Raw genomic sequence first — 25,505 nt, forward strand, 5'->3', positions numbered from 1 at the left:
TTGTCCTGTCAGACAAAACAGTCCAGTGTTTCTGTATTTGGGAACAATTTTTCAAAAGCACTTTGTATTAAAAGATACCATAACATTACAGACAGCATTTCAGTTTTTCCAAAATCTCTGTTAATCCTTAGGATCAATAAAGAATAGGATATCATGATAATTACAAATAAAATATGAGTTTTACATATTGTATGCTTGGTAATTTCAAGAGCAATAGGTTATATCTTAAAGCATTTTGTTTCAAAGTCTAAGCTCTTATGGCTTTTTTTACAAACACATCTGCAGGCCACCAGGCCCAAAGTCCCAAGTGTTCGACCAACCGCAATTCAGAGAACTACAGACACTTCCAGAAATATAACTTTGATATGCATTCTTTCATAAACCCTCTGATGCCCCAGGCCTGTTACCAAGCGTGGCAGTTCATGTGATTTTTCTCATAATCCCCGCCCCCCCCCCCCAGTCACCCGGACATTTATTTGAGGGGAAATAATTCACACACATCGCCACCAATTAGACTGCAACGAGACTTTCAATAGGCCTTGTGTAATTTAAAGGGTAACTACAACGAATTTCATCTATAGCCTCCCCTTGTTGCACCTTGCTCAAACAAATAATCCCCGCGTTCACTGCGAAATTAAAACAATTGTTTCATCAGCAGTGAAACGTTTTCATCTCAATAAATGCTTCGGGGATGCATGCCTTAATGGCAAATATTCAAAAAGTTTAGGACATGGACAGCATTAAAATGACGAGAGGTCCCAAACCCCCGAAATCCACGCAAATCACAACAATATCAGAATTGGGAATTGCTTCTATACTTTTCGTTAAAAGAGTAAATAGCCTAGACTTAAATGAATGCGTGCCTACACAGCAAAAACCACAGTGTACATTGTAGGCCTACTCTATAAGAGTACATTTAACACCAGTCTCGGGGTGTATATAGGTCCAAGAGTTTGGTGTTCTCTGAACACTGTCAAAAGTGTAAAATATAAACTCCAAATAAAGAGTTAGATTTGAACACTTTGGGAGTCAAAATATACTAGATATATTCTTAATTACTTAGGGACACTAAACCCACATTGCGTTCTAATTAATTGAAATACTTATCCAGCACATTAGGCTACATTGAACAGCCAGTGCATGTGTTTATTTATTCTTTTCAAAAGTGTCAATAAGATTACATGTTGACGAACACAGAGAGCACTATATTAAAAAAAAAACCGTGTTGTTTTATAGAGGAAAACACAACACAAACAACAATAATAAAAGGCCAGTCAGCTAAAATAAGTAGTCCAGTACCAGGAGACATTATTGGATTAAATATCAAGGTGTTTCACAATGCAGGGACACCAAAAGTATCTGTACAGCAAGACTAAATACTAAATCCACGTAGAGACAAGTATTTATCAGAACTACAGTCCCCCATGAGCGGTTTAAAGCACGCAGCAGTCACAGCATACTTCATCTTCTGACACAATTCACATTCAGGAAGAAGAGGTAGCCGACAATAATTGTAGTTAGATTGGTGCTCTTTTTCTTCCTAGAAGTACACGGTTTCAAACACCAAAACACCAGGAACACAGCACCAGCTCCTGCAGGGTTTTACGCAGCTCCTGACTCCGGTAGGCGTAGATGAGAGGGTCGATGAGCGAGTTGCAGATGATGAGGATGAGGAAAAGGTTAAAGTTTCGGAAGAAGCAGTTGCAGAAGGGGCTGGTTGGGCAGGTGAGGATGAGGATTAGATGGAGGAAGAAGGGGCCCCAACATACAATGAAGACCCCGAGCAGGATTGTGAGGGTAATTGCTCCCTTCATGCTCGTAGATTGGCGTCTGCTTTTGTTGAAAGCCACAATGCGCCGGGAATGAATGTGCGCCAGGACAAACATGTGCAGGTACAACACCGCGTTAAACACCAGAGTGATGCAGAAGAAGGTCACGAGGCACACTATGACAGCGTTGTCGGTGTGGTACACAATGAAGAGGATGCTGGCGGTGATGCTGGCCAGCCACACCACCGCGATGATGGCGATGGCGCGCTGCGTGGTCATGATGCTGTGGTAACGCAGCGCGTAAAAGATGGTGATGTAGCGATCCGCGGCGATGGTGCACAAAAAGGAGAGCGAGGACACCACGGAGCTGCAGATCATCACGTCGATGATGTTGTCCAGGTGGCGCAGCATGCCAGGGTGCACGTCCATCAGGCCGTGGTCGTTGAGAAGCATGAAGATGGTCTCCACCACGTTGCTCACACTCACCAGCATGTCGGACACGGCGAGGCAGCAGATGAAGTAGTACATGGGTGAGTGCAGGTTGCGGTTCTTGATGATGGCCAGGACCACCAGGATGTTCTCCACCAGGCTGATGAGCCCCAGCGCGAGGAAGAGCTCCTGAGGAATGCGGATCTGCACGCAGCCCAAAGAGTTTCGCTCTCCTGCGGTGGAGTTAGTTTCGTTATACTCCAAAAAGTCACTTAGCGGGCCGAAGTCCACGTGGAGGATGGAGGGGATATTGTGTGACCTGTTGGTCATTTCCATGACTGACTGATGGCTGGCAGGTTAACACACTGCGCTTCTGGTTTTTACTGCAGCAAAGTCTCAAACGAGGGAAGAAAGTTATTGTTTTCTTTTTGGAGGATGCTTCACCATCAGCTGTTTTATTCAAACTGGTTAGAAGAAAATCAAGTGAGTGGTTCAGTTGTTGAACCCATCAACGCGTTGATTGTCAATTATCCACAATGCACCCCCTAATAACTAAAAACTGTTTTTTTTCTATATATTTCAGCCATTAAATCAATATTAATCGGCAGTTGGGTGAAGTCAAAGTAATTCCAGAGATTTTGCGATGTTGTCTCTTTGATGACAGTTTTCTTCTTTCCTATGGATGCAAGTGGTCCAGCATAGGAATCCATAAAATGAACTTCTCCGTCAAAACATCGCTTCAAAAATATAATCCACAAAAAGCAACGACAGTTCCGACTAACATGGTCGAGAGTGAATAAAGTGTCCTTGTTACCTTGGGATTTGGTGACTTGGTTGAACACTTCTCTCAGTGATGCTTCTTGACCCCCGGCGACTCCTCCTCTCCAGCAGTCGTCTGCTGAGCTGTGATCTTCAGTCATGTCTGACACAAGCGCAGTTTGGAGAAAACATGTAGAGGAGAGCAGGGCGGTGAAAAGATTTGTTCAGCCCAGTAGTTCATCTTGTTGTCCTCTTTTTTAAATGCATGCTGTAGTTTCCTTTTATCTTTACAAACGTGCAAGTTATTATGCTATAATAATGACAGTGACAGTGCCATATTATCCATCTAAAAATTACCCTTAAATGAATGCAAGAATGTGACCACCAAACGTGTATGCCTCCTCCATTGCTTTTCCCTTCTTACAGACAGACATGAACAGATATGAATCAATGCTTTAAATTCCAGATTTGAGTTTGACCTTTTTTTGCAATTTTCTACGGATAAAACAAATCTGATAAGTCAATTATTTGCAGAAAATACTGTTGTTGCTGTAGACACGTCACCACATAAGCTATTTAAGTCATCAACAAAAAGCTGGTGTTTGATGGTTGATGATTTCTTCCTTGCCTATATCGAAAAGCACTGTAATAACATGACACCAGTTCTTATTCAAATATGAACAATCCATTGGTCTACTTTACATTTGAGTAGCACCAGTTGCTGCATGGTTAAGGTCTGGATTAAATAAAAGACTCATTGCACTGAGCAAGAATTTGGTATGTTTTGTATTGGGGTGTAGTTCAGTCAGGACTATATGTTTATAGTATGTAATTGAAACTGTAAGCTATATACTTTAATCAGAATTAACAGGGTATACAATTAGCATTGTGGGAAAGTGTATAATTGCTGTTCTGCTTCTTAAAAGAGGTTCTCAAGTTTTAAATTCCTCTCAATTTAAGCTAAACATCAAGATTACAGATGAATTGATGGACAAATAATTAAGCTACTTTAATAACTATTTGAATAATCTATTAATTGTTTATATAAAAGTATTATTGTCTCTTTCGATTTAGCTTTTCAAATGTGATGATTTCGTTATAATCTGGACATGTTTCGAGTCTTGTTTGGCTCAAACCGTCTCAGGCTCTGGGAACTTGCAACATGCTATTCTTACAATGCATCTTACTAAAAGATTATTTTATTAATCTATAAAATAATCTCCACATTAATGGATACTGAAATAATCATCAGCATGTACACTTTTGACTTCAAATGCACAGTGCTATTTAACAGAAGTTACCAAGGTCAATAACTACAGGTATAGTTTTAGTTCTCTAAGGTCTAGTACCTCAGAATAAAAAAAATAAGATAACCCTGTCGTGATCTCTAAGTTATTATATACATACATATAAATTATGCAGCAGTGGTTGCAGCATTAGCGTTGCATCAGACGGTTTCTGACACTAGCAAACAGCTCTCTCTGAGAATATGAAAGCCTTTCTATACTGAAAACGATCGCATGAAACTTCTCACTCAGCATAGCTCCAGGTGATCTAGGAACAATGACATCATTTGACAATCAAACACAGTCACACTTTGTTATCATGTGGTGAGCTGAGTAAGTTAATGTATGAACAGCTACAGTGTGTGTGTGGTGGTTAAATCCAGAGTGTATCTTCTTTGTGATAAAAAAAAGCCTTTAGGTTGAATTTGATTTATATATTTCCGTCCAAAAAGCTTGTGTGCAAGTTGTTACATAATAATAAGAGCTACAGTACAACTGATGTGACATCCGTTTGTCTGAGAGGTGTGACAGGAAGACAAAATCAGTTGTCATGAGACAGGACCTTCCTTCTGCCAGAAGATAAACCAGGTGAGGGCGTTGCAGATTGTCAGGCGGAGAAATCTCTGTAGCCTTACTCAGGACCCAATTATGATGACAAAAACCAGCAACACAAGATTGAAAACTGGGAAACATCTGGTGTCACATTACTAATGCAGGAATGAAAAGTTCAATATAATATCTTATAGCCATCCCGAGAGAAGCCATTAGTATCTGACTAATGGCTTCAAATAATAAAATCAACCTAAAGCAAAATGTATAAAATATCCGCCATACTCTTGCACTGAATATAGTTTGACAGACAACAGCAGACTAGAAAGAAGTGGGCCAATTCTCTGTACCGTTTTATTGGGTGAAGCGAACAGAGCAGGAGCGGGGGAGCATAACAGAGCAGGAAAACAGCAGACTTCCTGCAGTGAAGATAAGATTCACACCAACATTTAAAAAAAAAAAAGGAGCCCATGAAAAATGTGATCTCGAGTTTTCGACTGTTGCTTGACAATGTGAAAAAACAACACTTGAGCAATATATTTCTTCTTGAATAATGTAGTGATAGGATCAAAGAAAAAGTGATAGTTTTGATTTAGTGAATGCTTAAATTAGCAGGAAACTCAACTAAACTTCATTCTCGTTGAAGGGAAATTAGATCCTAATGAAGGATGTGATCAGTCCCAACAGGACCTCACCAAGATTTAGTTTTTTTATAAATCCCACCAGAAATTACTTTTAGCAGAATTTGTAGAACACTGATATAATTTGCAGTTTTTTGTACTTATTTATTTGCTAGGAAGCACGGTTGTCTGAGGAGGGGTATGCCTTTCAGTATATGTGCTTTTCACAACACAAAAGGTGGTTAATATTGTATATATAATTATATAAAAAAGACGTGTAATTAGCTCTCCGTTTTCCCCTCTACATTTGTAAGCCATTGAAAGTTCACATGGACTTTAATTTGTTGAACTGATTCCCCCAAAGATGTGGTTTGCCAGAAACCAGAGGAAAGAGTAGCGGCCATTATATGTCACTGACCATGACTGAAGATGTTGGAAGTGCTCAATGTTGTGTACAAGCTTAAAGGACATGACATGTTCAATAACCATCTGTTTGTATCTAAGGCAGAGAACTGGACAACCTCATAAAACCAGGTCCAGTCCAGTTCTCTGAAATTGTGATAATTAAAAAAATACTATTCAGTTCTCCCACTCTAGCTCTCTCAATGATTTATTAACCCCATTAAATATTTTAATTTGTCTTAATGTCATTATTTTCTTCCACCTCAGTCTCTCTCCTCTCAGTCCCACTCCTCCTCATCTCTGTAGGGGTTTTCGTCTCTCGGCGGCTCTTGAAACCTGATGTTTGCCAGCATGTCTCTCATTGCCACCATCAGACGATTCACTTCCTGGTTCAGCTCCTGTCCGGCGCGAGCCACTTCCAACTCATCCTCCGGCCTCGGCCCACCCTTATTGGGAAAAAGAGATGTCAGTCAATAAACAAAAATCAAGAATCAAAATACTTTCAATGTTAGCATTTTGGATTTATTTAAAATCCTGCAAAAGTAACCAGTGGTTCAACAGTCATCACTCGATGTCGAAAGAAAACTATCAAAAGGATTTTCTTTAGAAAGTTATTGACATTAAATGATCCCATTTTATTCGTAGCCAAGCTAATCAATACAAAGCACTTTTGATGATGTTGTTAAAAAATAAAACCAATACCAGGAGAATCTAGTGATAATGTTGTGTTGTAAACATTATGTTGTGTATGTAGGTCTTTACTCGCCTTAACTTTATTTCTTTTATCCATATTGCATCTCTTCCTCTCTATAAGTGAATAACATGATCAGGATGGATAAAACTTTCCGGATGGAGACATGCCCCAGGCCCATCTGGTGACTGAGCATGTATAGCCGCACCAGAGACTCAATGTGTGGCTGAACCTGATGTATGCATCTTACTGGCTGCAGTCGGTTTCTGCTTCACACTGACGGTACACTTAACGGCTGATGATGAGTTAGACCTGACTCCATATGTCTTTGAAAAGCCTTTACGATCCACTGGGTACATACTGTTTCATGTTAAGCACCTCAATCATCGTAAAGTTGTCAAAGCCCCCTGGCTTTAACCCTGTAGGACATAAACCAGACTTGTTCTGTGCTTGGTCTAGCAGAACCATATAGCTTTTGATTCTTAGCATTACTGATGGTGCCGTATGTCCAAAAGAGTTTAACTGTGTTATGCCATAAGTATTCTGGAAGTCTAAAAGTTTATGTCAAACAAGTTTCTGACCATGTTAACGTGTAGTCGTGTAATTCATGCTGTGTTAAAGCATATCGTTTACTTTTGAATCATCAAGTCACTAGTGGACCGGTCAACATGCATTTTGGATTCAAACAATCCGATAACGTTGAACAATGCTGTTAAACACCAAAGATTCACATCGCTCTACGTTTCTCTACTAAACTGGTGATTTACTGAAGATTGGTTGTATTTATTAAGATACGCAAGATATCATCTGTTCAGTTTTTCGGGGGCTGAAACATGGTAAAAAAAATGTAGATCTTAAATGTGTTTGGGTGTCCCATAAGTCCAGATACCTTAACATCAAAGTTGTTTTAAAGGCTTTGTCTCATATGATGGTTTTATCTTCAGTCTCTATTATTTGCAGGGTTTGGCCATTAAATCTTCTCGTTTAGGGTTAAGGAAAGATCACCTTTATGGTTCAGAGAATTTTAAATATTATAATTTATTAATATGAATTATCTATTTTAAAACGACCCGTCTGTTTGCTGTGGTTTTGTAATAACACATCTCACCGTCCTGCTCTACATCAAAATGGGTTTGTCACCATGTGTCCCTACTTTATTAATATCATGGGTACAATTTTCTCCTTGTTTTTGTTTTTTTACATTTTGCTTATTTAGTCTTACTGAATTACAGCACTGCTCTACAGGAATTAAATTAAATTGAAATATACTTGCAGCTTGAACTTGCCCTTTACGATGGAGAACTGAAATCATTATCTATACACACTTCATAGCAAACAGACTCCAGTGATTTTTTTGCCAATTCTGTGAATAAACTAATCCTTTAAAACAGCAAAGTCACTATCGACACAAGACTAAAACAAACTGACTGAGACAACAGTAAAGCAGCAACCCACATGTTTGCACAGTAAAATGACTGGTTTTTCAAAAGAGAGCATAGAGCAGGGGTACTCAAATACAAATCTTAAAGGTCCAAAGAAATGTTTCAATAAGACAAAGGTCCGTTTATTACGGTCATTCAAACTTTTAAACAATTGCAACAAGATTCTTAACACGAGGTTGCAAAAACAAAAATAATCTGTACGCAGCAGTTTTCATTGTTATTGTGTCTGTGCTTGATCCCTCAGAGTCGCAGTGTGAGAGCTGCACAGTTATGAATAAAGGCAGCTGCACCCTCTTTCATTCAGCATTCCCATTATTGCTTTATAAATGTCTTGCCCCCTTGTGTCTCCACTGAGGTTCGTCAGGCCCAACACATCTTCAACAAACTCCCCCTTTGCCTCATCATAAAATCTCACAAACACCAGCAACTGAGCATTGTCAGTGGTGTCAGTGGACTCATCCACAGCTAAGGAAATGCACCGTGCATTTTGTATTCCATCACAAAGCTGATTAATCAAATCACCAGCCAGTATTTATGTTCTTCTGGTTGCTGTGGAATCTGAGAGGGGGATTTGCTTGATTTGACCTGTTATTTCCTCTTTTTGTTTGCCTTCAAACATGGTCTCCATCACTTCAGTCATGCATTCTTTTATTATTTCTGCATCAGAGAATTGCTTAAACACCCATGCCACTCTGAGTGAGGACTCAGTTGCATTTTCTCGTTGTGACATAGATGTAACAAGGATCCTGCTTGCAGCTTGATATGATGATTTCATCCCATTTATTCTTTTGGTTCTTACCGCTGAATTTTGAGGAAAGGTCGCTTCAAAATAATTGTGTTTTGTTTCATAGTTCCGTTTCAAATTGCCACTCTTCACAAGAGCTACCGTTTCTTGGCATATTAGGCACATTGGTTTGGTGCTCGCTGGAGGGAAGATGAACGCATATTTTTCAGTCCATTCATCTTTGAATTGCCGATTTTCACTGTTGACTTTTCTTTTACTGGTCATCTTTGAACATGCTTCTACTAGAGCCTGCTGGTGAAACTAGGCTACTAGCTACATTACAGGTGAAACTAGAGGAACTGTCAACTCTCGCTCTGACTTTTTTTTTTTAAACTCTCGCTCTGACAGGTTGAAAGAGACGACACACGCATTTTTCCCACCCGCATTTCTCGAAGACCCGCCCTACTGTGCCTCTGATTCGCAGACTGTTGGTGGGGGGAAAAAACGCTGACAGGATGCTGAATGTGATTGGACCAAAGCGTTGACAGACACACACGGACCGTGGAACAGTCGGACATGCAGAGCGCTGTTTGCAGTGGACATAGCGGAGAATTTTGACTCGTTGCGTTGTGGCGATGTCTCGCAGATAACACAGATAATACATAAGAAAAGTATAATTTGCTCAGAGTCCAGAGACAGTTGTGGTTCGGTCCGGATCGGAGTCCGGACTTTGAGGATGCCTGGCATAGGGGAAGGCTTCAGTTCCCGTTGGAAAAGACCATGAAAATATCAAAACAATAGCGAACACTTAAACTGATGTTGATTTAAAGGGGACCTATCCAGTGGCGACTGGTCATTAGGGGCAGGTGGGGCACAGCCCCACCTAGTGTCAGCAGAAAGTATTACAAATAATGATTACAAAAAATGCAAAAAAAAATATATATATATAAAATATATTTTAAGAACATGTTTAATCATCTGATTCGTCTGTACATTGCTGTTTTAGTCTGTGTTCTTCTAATTAGTGTGTCTACAGTCACAGTGTGTGCCTATTGAGCTGTTTAGAGCCATGTGGGACAAAACCTGATCATGCCCCTTCCTCTCGCTGTGAAGTGAACGGTGACTGTAAAAACTACACTGCGCATGCTCAGAGTATTTTCCTATTTAATGTGTGTGGCAAAAAAATAATGACCAGAGGGGCACGGAGCTGTCATCCCCACCATACGTCATCTCACATCATTCAGAGCTGATTGGCTGTAAGTACGTGTGCCGCGAAAAGTGTGGTGTGTGTGAAGAGGAGACGAGAGAGCTGCAGTGGCGCGTCCTAAAACCAGGAAGTAACCACAAAAAAGCAATGAGGTTTCTCCATAGGATTTTAGAAAATAGCTCGAAATAAGATCTGTGGGAAACGTACCTGTTAGATAAATGCACGTTTTGTTCAGCCGGATAACATCCACATGTCTACCCTACTTTTATAATTTTTTTATCATAAATCTATCGATTAGATTTATGATAGACTTTTGAAACTACAAGAAGATAAGGAGGACTTTTACAAAAAGGTAATAGAAATGTTTGTCCAGAAGGATAGGCAAATGGACTTCATCTTCAAGTCAAGGTAAGACCGCAATTTTATTGAAAATGGGATCTTACTAAGAGAGAACAATTCAATATTTAAATGATAAAATTACATTTTTTGGGTATCCTTTTGTTGAACTGTCTGTTTAAAATTAATCGAAGCATCAGACAAAAAAAGCTTTTGAAAATAATATTATATTTTGGTTTAGGTCAAAATATAATATTTGTAAACCTGAAGAGTCAGTGCCAGTGCCTCACCAGCCATGAACCTCACTGCAGAAGCTTATATATAGACATCTACGTTTTTTGTGCCCCACCACTTTTGTACATATAAAAACGCCACTGGACCTATCATGCAAAATGCACTTTTGTACGTCTTTTATACATGAATATGTGTCCCTGGTGTTCCAGGGAACTCACCAAGTGTCAGAAAACACAACCCTCTCTATTTTCCTCCATACCCAAATCTCTAAAAAAAGGGGCTGCAACGGATCTGATACAGACTGATCCAGATTTGAACACTTCTATGTCGTCACAGAAGTGGCGCTACGGCTATTGGGCCAACTCTCCACCTATCAGGGGAATGTGGGGTTGGGCCACGGCCGGCCATTGCCGCTCGAAAGTGCTGGAGACGCTGTAGTACATATGCCAGGCCTGTAAGTGGCGCTGTAGTCTGCCACAAAAGCAGCGAAGAAGACTTCCCGCCCATAGTTACCATGGTTACCCTTCTGTTTATTCTCCGCTGTGGCTTTTTTTCTCCCTCCCCGAGGCAAGCGTTTGCTCCTGCTGCTTTAATTCAATGCAATCCCTCCCCGTCGAGGCAAGCACTGTAATTCTCTCCGGTTAGTCCACCAGCAGATGACAAACACCCACCTCTCCGCCTCTTCCAAGGAACGAGGGGACTGTGCGGCAGAGTTTCAGTTTCAGTTTCTTTCGCCGGTCAAGATGTCCGTTAAAGTTTAAATCTTCCGGACAAAATTAGAAGAGTGCCGGTCAAAGGTCTTCTTTGTTATTTATTGAGCTTTAAAACAAATGAATAACAACTCTATATAATAAAACACGGAGGATGGAGATCTCTTTTTCTCCCCCTCTTCTGACAGCCCAGCAGCTGATCAGAGCACGGCTCACCTCTCCTGCAGGGGGGCATGGTCAGCAGAATCAGACCCGTAGACAGCAAACAGCACATAGAGCGAAATGAGGCATGGCTAAAATGCATGATCTGTTTGGTATTTTGAAAACAGAAACGTATAAATATACCTTATATAGGTATGGCCCTACAATATATCATTTAAATATAGCATGATAGGTTCACTTTAAGGTAGGCCTTTCTATAAGGGGTCCAAAATAGCTTTTTCAGCTGCCCTTTGGCAACAACAGTAAATCGCTCTGATCCCTTGCAGTTACTCCTTTCTGTTTCCTTGGGGCGTACTCAGCACCATCTACTGTACACTGACTGAGGTCCAGTACAACAACCCCAGTTCATGCATCTTAACGATGTAGCTCAGATTAATTAATGTTATTCCTGACATTAATTTGTATTTTAAATAGATTTAAACATGTTTTTCCTGTTCACTGGAAACCAAGTAAAGGCCAGAGTAATACTTCATCTAACATAATCCAATTTTTTCTTTTAAATCTTCCGTCTCACATACAAATAATGTCTATCCACAAAGGAGCCAAAGATTCTAATGTCTGCATCCGTTGCACTAAACTTACTTTTTATTTTGTACATTCCCAACTGCAACAAAGGCTGCAGGACTACATGCACAGTGAGACAATTTCAACCATTCTTCAAAAAGTTCTCCTTTTGAATGTTGCAAGTTTAAAAAAAAAATGATATGTGCGACATGAGATCTGGATTGAATAAATAGCAGGAACTTTCAGGATTGTCGTGGTAAAATTCCACTTGACTATGTTGGCTAAATGTTTGAATAGGGTCATGTTATAGATAACATGACCCTATTAATGTTTAATTAAAACATTAAGCTTCAATATTAACAAAGAGACATCAAAGCCAAGGCCACAAACAGCTTCGCACTCAATGAATGTTGTCTTTGTTTGTTCATCAGAAACACAGGGAAATGTTCGACAGAATGAACTGTTACAAGGTAATCTGCCTTCTTTGATATTTGTTGCAGTTGTTATCGCCTTAGGCTAACCATGAGTCTTTGCGGGAAATATTCAATCAGTCAAGCATGTGTGGAAATTTATTTTCCAAGATCCTAAAGCAGTGCATGTTTTCAGCAGCCCTTGAGGGTCCTGCTTTACGGCACGCTGTGATTCAAGTCATTTTTACTAGCAACCCCCAGACTAATAAAACTCAATTCACACTGTGATCTTTCAATGTTTAGGACAATTATCAAGACATCTGGCAGGAAATCAGAACATCAAGATCCTTTGTGATATTAATAGTTGACACCCTTTGGGGCATTTCAGTTCATAGTGAATTATTCTCTGACTGTGAGCTTAGACAATTTATTAGAGAGTAGTTTCATTTGGGTATTGGGCTTGAAGCTGATAAACACATGATGTGCCGAATCCACACAGCCATGGGCTTTTTATTAGTGTCCTCAAAAGTTGTATTATACGACAATAGAGCAGCACCAGGATTCGCTTTCAGATCAAATCACTACCGTTTGCTCTTCAGGTAGAGGATGAACTTGCCCTAATTCAAGTTATTACTGCGTTGTAGCTTAATTCAAAAGCATATTGATTTTGTTTTGAGATACATATGCCTTTTTTATTTATTTATTGAAAATACAGTATTCTCGCAATTTTGCCTCATGCATGCAACTCACCTGAAGGTTGAAGTTTGGCAACAAAGACCGGAAAAACAGGGACAAGGTGCTCTCGTTTGTGGCACCAACGTGTTGCCTGTATGCAGACATAGACACATGCAGAAATACATTACAGTAAAAAGTGATTTGAGAAACTGCCTTGAATTGAACCAAAGGGGCTAGAAATGCCATTCAATTTTAAATGTATGTAAGATGTGTCTTTGTATGAAGGGTAGTGTGTTTTTTATTTGTGTTTGTGTTTGCACCTGTACCTCAGTGTAATTTGACCTTGAGAAGTGCACTTCTGTATGTTTGGAACAGTACACTGTATACATGTGTTTTCTATGTATAAAATGTTAATAAAAACATTGTGTTAAAAAAAAGAAGTGATTTGAGGATATAAAGCCTTTTGGTTTGTAAAGCAACATATTCAGACAAAATTATTTTAGAATCTCATGTGCACAGGTGTTGCCCTTCATTACCTCTCTGGTCGAGTGTACGACATCACAGAGTCCAGCGGAGGCAGAGGGTCAAAGCCCATCACAGGCTGACTGGTCACCTCCTGAGGGGTCAAACAGACACGCAAGGCAAGTTTTACCATCTTGGTTGACACTTAAAATATACATAAGACCCTCGGAGTGCTGCAGGGACAACGGCCTTGTACTTTGTGGTTCTTTTTTTCATGCATAATATTATAGTTTTATTAAAGGTTTTAACATTTCAATAGCTAAATAAAAATGTTATTCATATCAATTAATCTCATTAAAACTCAGACAGTAAGCCTGGCCTACATAAAAGAGCAGTTTATGTATCTGCTGTCGAGTTAGTCATGCTATAACATGATTTATTGCTTGAATATAGTTAGAAAATAAATGCACACTGCATCGCATTATTGGTCTAAAAAAATAAATTGCAAGCTTTAGTTTTTGGTATAAATATATTTACAAAAATAGCCACATGTGGGTGCACTTATTTAGGACTGCATCAGTGGATTTGTGATATATTTACAGTCTTCACAAATGTGATCTACATGCTTATTTAGTGTGAAATCTGATTTAAACTTGGGAACATTGGAGCAAGACAATCTTAGATTGGGGCCCCAGGGAGGCCGCATGTTTCTTGTAGCTTGGTTGTTAAATTAAATTCCCGTTGCTTGTGAGGCTGTTTTGAAAATGAGAAAAAGGTGAACTAAGGGCTTTGTGGGTAAAATGAAGGGAATTCAAATTAGGTAGCAGATTAGTAGTAGATTGCTTTTTACTAGAGGAAGACTTGAGGTGGCTTCTTTGATCTCAGAGAGAAGGACGTGACGATGGATGTTCCTTGGTGCACTCTGGTACCTCTGCTTCCTCCTAAAACAGATGAAGTCATGGTTACTGTTGGAGCATAATTGCACTGAAATGTGGCAGCAATCAGCTCATTAAGATATCTTACTTGTTTTGGCACTCCTCCACCAAAGGGTCTTTGGCATCAACTCGACGCAGCACCTCCTTCACAGACTCTTCCAGCCACAGCATCACCGCTGCCTCCCTCCAGAGGCTGTGCGTCCTCCCGACATACAGAGAAGTCAGTTCAGCCAGGGCCGGGGGCTGCCTGCAGACAAGGGGGTTAGGATGACTTCTTTAAAGTTAGGGAGCATAAGGGAAGACCAAGTTGAATCAAAAGGAGTATATCAATTACAGATATGAAGAGATTTATACCAATACTATAATGAATTGGTTATAGTTCATGTTTACGCAGTGTGCATGATAAATCAAACCATGCTTCATTAATATAATAGGGTAAAATGTCCTAGTTACTTCAGAAAACAAAGAGAGCATACATTACCCCAACTGGCTCTTTGGGCCAAAGAAGACATGTGAGCTGACTGCGGCATCTGGCTGCACAGTACACAGATCCAGGAGAGGAATCAGGACTGCAGAAAACACATTCACAGCAACATAAGTAGGTGAAAGAACACTATTAAAGCTTTCGTTATGTGATTGGTTAATAATCCCTAATATATTGTTGACATTTTTTAGTCATGCCATAAACCAAGCATGTCTAAAAGTGGTTTTAGGGCCAATCTGTGCCAATAAACCAACTTGTTTTATTTAAATGGTGAAAATTAATTGCAATATTTTATTATGAGATGTGCATTGATTTGGTTGCAACTGAAAGTCTATGGTTTCATATTTTAGTTGAACAGTCTAGTGTACTCTAACGTATACCACCAAAAGCAGGAAAACTGAAGTCAAATTTAATACCTTTTAAGACCTTTTTTAAGACCCTTTCCATACATTTGAAGACCTCATCGCCACTTTGAGTTCTAACCGGTTACATTGGTGACACACTTGACCTCACATTGACTATATACAGTATTGATTGTCCTTCCTCCTTATCTTCAAACCATTTGGACGCAAACTTGCATTTCCCCATAACGATGTTGTAAACGGACCTTCGCGCGCTATCAAGCAGTGAGCGTGCGATGTCCTGTTCAGATGACGTCAAATCCAACGGGATGCCATAAATAAACTACACAGAATCACACTACACACCTACGCAATGATTACATTCAGGCAGACTGTAGAATACAACCTCTTTGGACAATTTATATACTTATTGAAAACAAGCTACAAAATGTAAAACCTTGGAAAATGCAGTTTAATACTTTTTAATAGCCTTCATTTTCGCTAAATTGATTGATCAACTTTTAATACTTTTTAAGACCCCGCGGACACCCTGACCACTTCTAAAATTGATAAAAATGTCAATTAATTTTAAGGTGTTGTTGTTCCTTTTATTGGAAACCTGTGTAAGATATGGGTGGGTTGTACTAAAGTAGGCAACTGAACACACGTCTATTTTGAAATGATCATTATTGATGACTGAAAGTTTCATATTTCATGTGGATATTTCAGAATTGTGTGTCAGAAAGGCCTCAGACAATATTTATAGACTAATAGATGTTACTTTTTTGAGATTCTAACCTCCAGGAAACATGATGAGAGCGTCCTGCAGCAGCTGGTCGGCTTTGTGTCTTTCTTTCTCACTTTCTTCAGGATCCACATCTTCCAGCTGACTGAGATGGAAATGGCAAAGTGCAGTGGAGAATGCAAAGTTTGGCAGCTGAGACAGATTTCTGTGCTCCTGAAAAGCAAAAACAAATCATTTCTGTATCAGACTGGAAAGGTGAACATAGTGTATATGCACACATTGGCACTTCACAGCACACTTTACCTCCCACTCCTGGTGTAGCTGAAGCAGAGAATGGTACTCTCTGGAGCGCAGCGTCAGGAAATCAATCAGCAGCAGCATGCAAAGTGGGTCAGAGTCTGGGTCCAAGCTAATAAAAGAAAGGCAGATCGGAAGCAAATGGTTACTTCAGGCACTTGACCAAAAGACACGAAGATAAGATATCTCAATCCATGACAGTGTTTCTTTGATTCTTTGTATTTACGAGGCTTTGACCGGAAAATCTGTCAGTGGAATAATGTCAGGTGAAAGCAATTTATCCTCGCATCATTTGAAGTGTATTAAAAATAATCTCAAAGGACAAGTCAGCACCAGCCCTTGTGACAGCGATGAGGTTTCTGTCTGCCGAAGAGAATTACCACAGCGCCAGATTTCAGATCGGCAGCAGACAGGCCTACAGGTATTTTGGTTTGTCTACAAATACTTTTTATTCAGTTCTTTATCTGAGAATAAGTAGGCCTAAAGCTAAGGGAAATTCTTTGTATAAAAGTTACGGTAAGTAATATTTTTCAATATGCTTGAGTCTATTTAGGGGATTGTTTCATTTTAAATAGCCTACTTTGCAATAAACGATACACCTACATGGCTTTATGAAGTCTTCCTTTATATAGCCTTCCTATCAATTGTTTTTTAGTTCAATAATAAACACACATAATATTTGACCATTAATTTGCATATTCTAGCAGGACATTAACATCTTCCAGGACGTGTTGGTGCCGGGTCGATTCTGATTTATGAACCTGTAGGACCGACTGTTCTGTCCTTAAATGAACTGTGGTTATAGCTGACATTTAGCTTAATTTCAAATGATGCCATTTAAGTGTAAAATAAATATGACAAAACAGACCAGATGGCAGCAAAGTCCCCCAGCTCTGCTTTTTTTAAGTACATTTGGATGATTGGGCAGCAGACCCACTTATCTTACCCTGGAATTGCTCGACTGTGCACAAATTGACATTGATAGTGAAATAAATACATTTTCCTGGTTTCCATCCAAATCCACCACATTGCATTTAATACCAGCAAAGCATGCTTGATGATGTCAAATATAGTTTGTGCTCAAAGAACAACAGGGAATACAAATATTGTTTACGTTCTATAAAACATATGACTGATAGTGTTAATCACAAAATATGTGAAACCATTTCAGATTTATCGACTGCAGTTCGGTGAGGAACAGCTGTCCGCTTTTATTCCCACGCTGCTGCTTTATAACAGGCCCATAACATAACTGCCATTAAGTAAGGAAGCCAGAGTTTGATACAAATCATAGACAAGCATTCACCATTATGTGGTTAGGCTGTAAAGCTCAAGCTACGGCCGACTGATGGCAGCCGGGGAACAGACCACCCTAACTGACGTAATCCCTATACCATCAGGATACTGAAGGGTCTATGTAAAGTCATGAGAATTCAACATTACTTTATCTCATGTGCATCAACATGGTTAAACACTAACATTAGACTGCAGTTCAATAACTTACTGTTATAGTTTAATAATGAGTCGAAGCATTCAGATGACTTGAAAAACAACTTCTTGTCAGCCATGAAAAAAGGCAAATATTTGAAATTTAGATAGTTCTAGTTTCAAACACATGTTCCTTTGTTTCTCAACTTAAATATCCTCGGAGGGGGCATCTTAGATCAATATCAGTAGTCACACTGGTCACAGAATATAAAATATAACCTTTTTTATACCATCAACATCATTTTTCGGGACTTCCTATGTCTGAAGACATAGTCACCATAGAAACCAAATGTTGAGTAAACACCCTTTAAAGACTATCTTTCTAGTCAGATGACTGCCGTTTGTGGTTACTTTATTTAGGGAAATAACACTCTTTTTTGTTTAGCTAGTGTGTAATCATACTGTTTGTAGTGATGTTTAATGTGACGTCAAATAAATAAACTAAAGACGGAATAGAGACAAAAGAGAGTCTAAACTGATCAGAGATAATAGGAACAGAAAAGATGTGTTAGTCACGAGGGAGATAGTAACTGGGTTAATAGCTATGCCTGCGGTCAACCTTTAAACAGGATATTCTTTCTGTAAAAACATCTTAATAAAAACTGTGACTGTTTCCTCTTAACTATTTATCTCGTCATTCCCAGTGCTCAAGCTCTTCCCTTTGTACCTCAGGATGAGTTTGCAGTACTCCAGAGCCGTCCGTGGGCAGCCTCTCTTCTCCAGGAACATCATGTGCTTATAAAGAGCCAGATAAAAAGCCCTGCAAGCAGACATGAATCATCCTTTAAACACAATTGAATTCAACTCAATTCAATTCAATGTCATCTTTATTAAGGACACAATACATGGAGAGTCCGGGGCAAATGTTACAAAAGATAATCTAGTGGGACAGAGGCTTCGATAAAAAAGCAAGGTGTCTAATAAAGAAGCATTTAAGAAATGACCAACCTGTTCTCTGTTCGCAGATAATCCAGCCTGCTGGTGCTTGAGGTCAGACTGAATAAAGGATGAAAGGCGCACTCAAAGCTGTACATGGCCCTCTCTGAAAAAATATTATATCCACAAATAAACAGAACATTTTCAGTGAGGTATTCCCAATCTGGGCACAGTGTATGTACGCAGAACTGAACAGAGACACATTATAGTTGCAGCTGTTGAGATGAGTCTGTTCTGTTGTGTTTTTGGACTTTACCAGCAGGGCTTTGCATCCCAAAGAACAGAACTGAAAACCAAAGGCCACTCACTCCTTTGAGTTCAATTGATGTTGATTTAAACAAAATTCTATCAACGAAGACAAATGCAATTCGTTAAATAATCCCTCTAGTCTTCAACATTACATTAACCATTTTATCTATCAAGTGAGAGTGCCTGTAATATAGTAATGTGCTTCGCCTGAGCATGAACTTTTTAAGAATGGCTGCTTTGTTGGTTTACATTTAACCAAAGCACACTGACAGTGAGCTCTAGATTAACCACAATTATATAGTTTGATAATCTGACAAATGAGGAGGCATCAGTGGACTGACTAAAGCCAGTTTTGGATGTGGATAGTTAGGCTATTTAACATTCTGCCTGCAGAGTTTGTTTAAAATAACCCTAAAGTAATTGTTTGGCAATAAAAACATCTTCAATATTTGGTTTCAAAGTGGGATTTAGAGAGGGAGTCCATGATCCTCACCAATGAGGTCCCTGGCCATCTCCTGATCCTCCTGAATGCGGCAGACATCAGAGAGCTGCAACAAAGAATCAATGTGGTACGGGTTCAACTGCAGCAAGGCCTGGGGAAACAGAGAAGGGACAATGGTCATTTTGACAGGGAAGGACAAAGACATAAAGACAGAAATGCGTTCAACCTCCTGTTGAAAATGTGAATAATGCATATTGCTGAACTATCTGTGCAACTGTAGATTGTCAGTATGTTGACATATAGGAAGTCAAACTGGGTTTTAACTGTAAAATCATAAGACATATGGGCTGAACGCTGACTTTTCTCTTAAAGTTTTAGGAACAGTCTTAGGACTATGAACGAGAGCATTCAAATTGCAGTTGTTGAATTTTTATACTGATGATGATTTAACAGGATAGTTTAACGTCAAATCGAGTTGGAAAGGCTGATACAAATAACATTCCATTTGGGATGTTACTTGACCATTCATGCCAAACAGTATCACAGTTTATTTTATGAATCCCTGGCAACATCAATACTGAGGATGCTTGATTTAAAATATCATAAATAATCATTAAACGCACTGACACCAAAGAGCAAAGACAACGTATGAGCTGGTTGTTTTACCACAATGTTGTTGGGATCCATGGACTCGACAGCATCCAGGAACTTGAACTGTACTTGTTGGTAGTCCCGACCGTGCTCAAAGGTAAAGTACTGAATGCCATCCTTTGACTGCAGTAGGGTCATTGAGATTCCTGTGGAGACATCAAAAGGGGGATGATTCCAGCCTCGGGACCTTGCCATAACACAATTGTTTCCATCATTTGAAGTCACTGTCTCCTAACTGTCAGTATGTCTGCAAATTAAAAAGTAATGTCTAAAACGGGTCTCTAAGAAAAGCATCTTGGGGTAACTTCTGTTATGATTTGGTGCTATATAAATAATAAAGTATATTTATCATGACTGTTTAATAAAGGCAAAAGCGGCCAAGAAAAACCGTGAAGAAAACTGACACGAGAATGACACAACAGAGTAATAAATGGCAAAGCTATATACAGTATAACACGTATATAATTGAGTAAGTAAGAGTACAATAATATCACTATTTACTCTTATGTGTGTGTATTGGCGTAGGAATCTTAATACTTAGTCACAATAAAGAAGCATATTCAGAAAAAAACAGTCAAGTGGGAGCGAAGTATGCAATTGTAGATATAGGACAACATTTAAGTAGTGAGTTTCAGCCTGAAATAATGCATTTAAAAAAGCAACAAGCTATGATAAGACAAGTGTAAGGAAAAGCCTACCTGGGCGGCTGAAGCGAGGCCAGCTGTCCTTGGGAATGGTCATCCAGGTGCTACGGTGAAACTGTCTGTTTCTCTGTCGAGGTCTTTCAAAAGACAAGAAAAACATATAAGAATGATGACAAGAATAAACTAAATCTTATAATAATGTCGGCAATTTTAATCCAAACAGTCTCACAATTTTTCTTTTTACCTTTGATCCCCCTGAACAGCTCGAGCCCCAAAATATCTCTTCAGCTCCGTCTCTGAGTTGAGGTTCCTTATTAATTGACATAAAAAAAATTACATTCAGATTTCGACAGGCCGACAATGTCAGTTGAGAAGAAACATGGAAAGGGCCTGTCATTTTGTCAGGTCATGCATGAAAGACTCTACAACACAAATGCAAAACATTTTTTGTGTTTTCTGTGATTTTCAAGAGACGACGCTGACATGTTGATGTTGGTGACCATACTTAACAGTTGACAGTTAGTAATCACACCAGTGGGACCCAGAATTCAAGCCTCATATTTTGTAAATGTCAGTGTACAGAATTGTTTACCTGATTTTAGGTTAGAAAGGTCAACTTTTACCTTTTAACTACATCTTCAAAAAAGAAATAGTGCCAAATAAGGTTTCCATGAAGGATAACGAAAAGTACCAATGTTTTTATATTTTAGCAATATACTATGGACACACCATCAATGGCATGGCTGCACAGTGTGCGTATTTAATATTGGTCATCAATGTAAGCATTAGGTAAGCACATTATCTTGTTCTGTATCAGCATGGTTGCATCAGTGAAATCAGCAGTTTACATGACATCAAACGCAGTGCTATCATTAGAGGTATATGACATGTTCTGACGTCCCTGGTTATGTAGCAATAAGTGCAACATAATTCAACAATTGTGTAAACAAGTGTTAATTCAATGCCATGCATTTCTGAGATGGATAGACTCCAAATAGTTTACTTTTTTGGCGTGGGTCAAGCGCCAACACATGGTGGCCATAAGGAATCACAGAAATGTATATTTTAGTAAGTAAGGCTACTGTACTGACCATAGACCAAGTCATGTAAGCTGTTCACTGGTGAAGAGATATTTTAGTGTTTCTACTCCAATAAACATATTCATGTGCTTATTTACGAGCCTTTCAGCTCAGATGTATCTTACAAAATAACTACTGGAATAATACAGTACAGTAGGAACCAGAGTGTTGTGTATGTGAGTGCTATGCAGAAATATCTGATCTGACTATCCATTTTGTCTACATGTGAGATGTTGCTCTCCTTACCTGTGCTCCACATGTAGCACAGATCTTCTGTCGGAGCCTCCACAATCTTCATTTTGCAAACCCAGTCCATTGGACTGCTCCAGATTCTCCAGTATTAAATCAATGTTATCGTCCGGTACAGCCTCCTGAAAATAATTGAATACAAAGTGGTTAGACAACGTTTACCTGTTGTTCTCTTGCTAAAAAAGCTACCTTTTTGAAAAATGTGTGTATATACTGTATCTGGCAATGAAAAGTGATTGTATGAGTGTTATTAATACATACATTAACACACATTAATAATGTACAATTATTTTAATTGTATGGATTTAATGTTAGTAAAGTTATCATTGATTCTTAAAATATAGCGCAGGGTTACTATTTATTGTGAAAATATAGATAGAATAGAATCGGAGGGATGAAACCCTCTTTAATGGTCACACATGCAGAGCACACAGCACACACAGTGACATTTGGCCTCTGCATTTAACCCATCCTAGTACCAGGAGTCTAGTACTAGGAGCAGTGGGCAGCTATTGTACAGCGCCCGGGGAGCAATGGGAGTGAGGGGGGGAAGGGGGGTGTCCGGTGCCTTGCTCAAGGGCACCACGGCAGGGCAGGAGGTGAACTGGGACCTCTCCAAGTAGCAGTCCACACTCCATATTTAGGTCTGATCGGGGACTTGAACCGGCGACCCTACGGCTCACAGTGTAAATCCTTTCTCAATAAATGTACCTGTCCTTCTGTCACTTTGGTCTTCTTCTTTTTCTTCTTCTTTTTAACTCTGTCGCCAGACGACTGTTAAAGTAAAGAGAGATGACAGTTTCATATCTAGACAAAAATGCACTTTTATATCAGAAATAAATATGTAAGTTGATCAGAGGCACTCCTCCTTATATTGCTTCATCTTTACCTTTGTAGATGCATTCTCTTGCTTTTCATCTGGTTTCTCAATGACATCCTTTTTTTCTGTTCCACTTGTTTTATTTTCATCTGGTTTATCTTCTTCTTCATCAGGTGAGATTATATCTGCCTCGTTGTCTGCATCACCTATCTAGTAAAGAATGATACATTGGCAAAATAGTTAGTTGGATAAAGCAGCGTTAAAAGTGAGAAACATTCTGGATTAAACATTGAAAACCTAAGTTGCTGGTATCCATTAATAATAACCTGAACAACTGAAACCAGTCAGGCTATTATTTAGTGATGCATTATGATATTGATGTGGGATAAAATGGATGTAAAGAACATATAAGCTTAATTTAATAATGATGATGTGATGTCTTGATTTACAGTGATCATTTGTTTCATGACGTAAACCAAATGTTGTTAATGAATGCTCAAATCAATCGTTTACTTTTAGTTAAATAACTCTTTCTAGGTACAGTAGTATGGATTCAAGTTCCACTACATCATTTATACTGGCTGCATGAAAGTCCATATTCAACTTGATTTTGAACATTCATCTGTCCAAATTCTGAAGAAAAATATAAAAATAATGATTGTAGGGTAGCTATATTATATCTCCATTTTGTATCACTATAAAACACAATTTAAAGGCTGGCAAACGTGACTGTTGTACAGTCCACTGGATCTTTGTTGTCAGTGTTTTCTTAAGGTTGGTGTAGACTACTTCCTATGTTAGCTTCTTAGCTAACGTTTACTTTGGTTGAATGTTAGTTTATTTTAATAAACTAAAAGGTGAGCTAACGTTGACGCCACACGGCTAGCTTGAGTTAGCAGGGTGTATCAACAGAGCTCGCTGTAAACATCCGCCAGAAGGAAACACACAGTAACGTTGGTTAACAGAAACATATATCATATCTGGAGAACTACAACATCACCTCACCAATTCATAAATGTTGCTGAAGTTTTTCTGAGCCTTGTTTTTCTTTGCCTTTCTGCCTTTGCTATCAGACGGGGGGGAACCACTAGCCGTGTCCAGCAGCTCCTCCGGGCTGTCATCTAAAGTGAGGTCCCCGGCGTCCAGGGCCTCCTGGCCCCGCTGCTTCCCTTTGAGCCTTCGCAGAGCCCGGGTAGACATGGTCCACTGTTCATGGGACACATACACGTCAGTTAATCGCGATTAAAGTCGTTTTTAGTTAGCTGACAAACAGAGTAAAGCAATGAAATGAGGGTCTTCTTCTTCTTCTTCTCTCATTTAATGGCGGATCGCAAACAGCTTTTAGTTGCATACCGCCACCTACTGTACATGAGTGTGTATCATCATGCCATTCCAACTCTCAACTCATGGACCTGAGATCTAATAAAAAATAAAGAAAAATAAAATAAAAACATAAAATAAACAAAACAAAACAAAAATCCATGATCTATTCTAACCTAATGTTAGATTATTTTACCTACCCCAGTTTCACTCAGAAAGGTAAACAGTGCCTTTCTGGTAGCTCTTACTCCCTCTCCTTCTGATCCCAGAATACCAAACACACTCCTCTCCCTCTCTGCCTCTATAACTTTATCCTTTAGTTTTTCTCTTTCAGCTTTATAGATGTCACAATGTAATAAGATATGTTCCACATTTTCTTTAACTCCACAGTTCCTACACTTGTTGTCACTGTTACTTTTCCCCATGACATACAGCGTACTATTCAATGCTGCGTATACAGCATACGATTCAATGCTGCGATTCAGTCTGAGTCTATCATGATTTCCTCCCTTCTGTTTCTTTCTTTATAAATATTAATTGTGATTGTCTTTTGTACTTTATGATACTCTTTGCCTTTCTGGTCTTTCTCCCACCTTTTCTTCCAGATCTCCATCCCCTTTTTCTTAATTACTGCTTTTCCTTCTCCTTTTCCAAGTTGAACTGGTAATGTTATTTCCTTTTGTAGTGCACTTGTTGCTCATTTATCAGCACACTCGTTCCCTTTCACCCCCTCATGTGCAGGCACCCAGCAGAACTGCAGATCTATACCGCCTCTGTGAAGTCTTAACAGGCTATGGTTAATTTCTATGAGAATGTCTTCTCTGACAGTTGTTGTTGACTGTATGCTTTTTAATATGGATAATGAATCTGTGTATATCACCACCCTATCTGGTCTGACCTCTTCAACCCACTGTAATCCTATTATTACTGCCAGCATTTCTGCTGTGTACACTGATAGTTGATCTGACGCTCTTTTTGAGATCGATATTTTAAAGTCTGGGATACCAACTCCAACACACTCTTCCTTGTTCTTAGATCTGTGTATATTTTTGAGGTAATTGTGATAATTATTCCTGAGGTACATATTTGTTTTGATTCCTACTTCATTTATTTGCCACTCTCTTTTATTTTCTAGAATACTCATATCTATATTTACTATAATAATTTAGTTAATAAATGTATTCTTATGGTTTAGCCTTTCTCAGGCTACAACATAGTTAAGTTTACGAATATTATTAAGGAATACAAATCCCTCTTTGCAATGTTTACCAGCCTCTTTATGCTTTTCAATCACAATCATTAAACTGGAATAAATACAATATTGTTAACATGAAAATATGATTTAATTATCGTTGTTTAGAGTTATTCTAAGGCTTTACTCATTGGGAACTCGG

At 39.0% G+C, this 25,505-nt stretch overlaps 2 protein-coding genes across 2 annotated transcripts; both read right to left on the reverse strand.

The window, feature by feature from the left end:
- Window positions 1-1,556: 1,556 nt before the first annotated feature.
- mc1r (melanocortin 1 receptor) lies at window positions 1,557-2,534 on the reverse strand. The gene has a single exon (XM_034116328.1). The coding sequence runs from the start codon at window positions 2,532-2,534 to the stop codon at window positions 1,557-1,559; it is 978 nt and encodes a 325-aa protein (XP_033972219.1).
- Window positions 2,535-5,114: 2,580 nt separating this feature from the next.
- tcf25 (transcription factor 25 (basic helix-loop-helix)) lies at window positions 5,115-24,117 on the reverse strand. Its single transcript, XM_034116329.1, has 18 exons — window positions 23,797-24,117; window positions 22,861-23,001; window positions 22,683-22,745; window positions 21,969-22,093; window positions 20,888-20,953; window positions 20,698-20,780; window positions 20,015-20,145; window positions 19,400-19,499; window positions 18,670-18,763; window positions 18,389-18,481; window positions 16,240-16,345; window positions 15,990-16,149; window positions 14,848-14,935; window positions 14,455-14,613; window positions 14,282-14,372; window positions 13,506-13,585; window positions 13,045-13,120; window positions 5,115-6,260 (listed from the first exon to the last, which is right to left on the reverse strand). Exons 1-18 carry the CDS (start codon window positions 23,989-23,991, stop codon window positions 6,093-6,095), a joined length of 2,019 nt encoding a protein of 672 aa, XP_033972220.1. The 5' UTR covers window positions 23,992-24,117; the 3' UTR covers window positions 5,115-6,092.
- Window positions 24,118-25,505: the final 1,388 nt, after the last annotated feature.

Source organism: Trematomus bernacchii, unplaced genomic scaffold, assembly GCF_902827165.1.
Source record: "Trematomus bernacchii unplaced genomic scaffold, fTreBer1.1, whole genome shotgun sequence".
Taxonomy (NCBI): domain Eukaryota; kingdom Metazoa; phylum Chordata; class Actinopteri; order Perciformes; family Nototheniidae; genus Trematomus; species Trematomus bernacchii.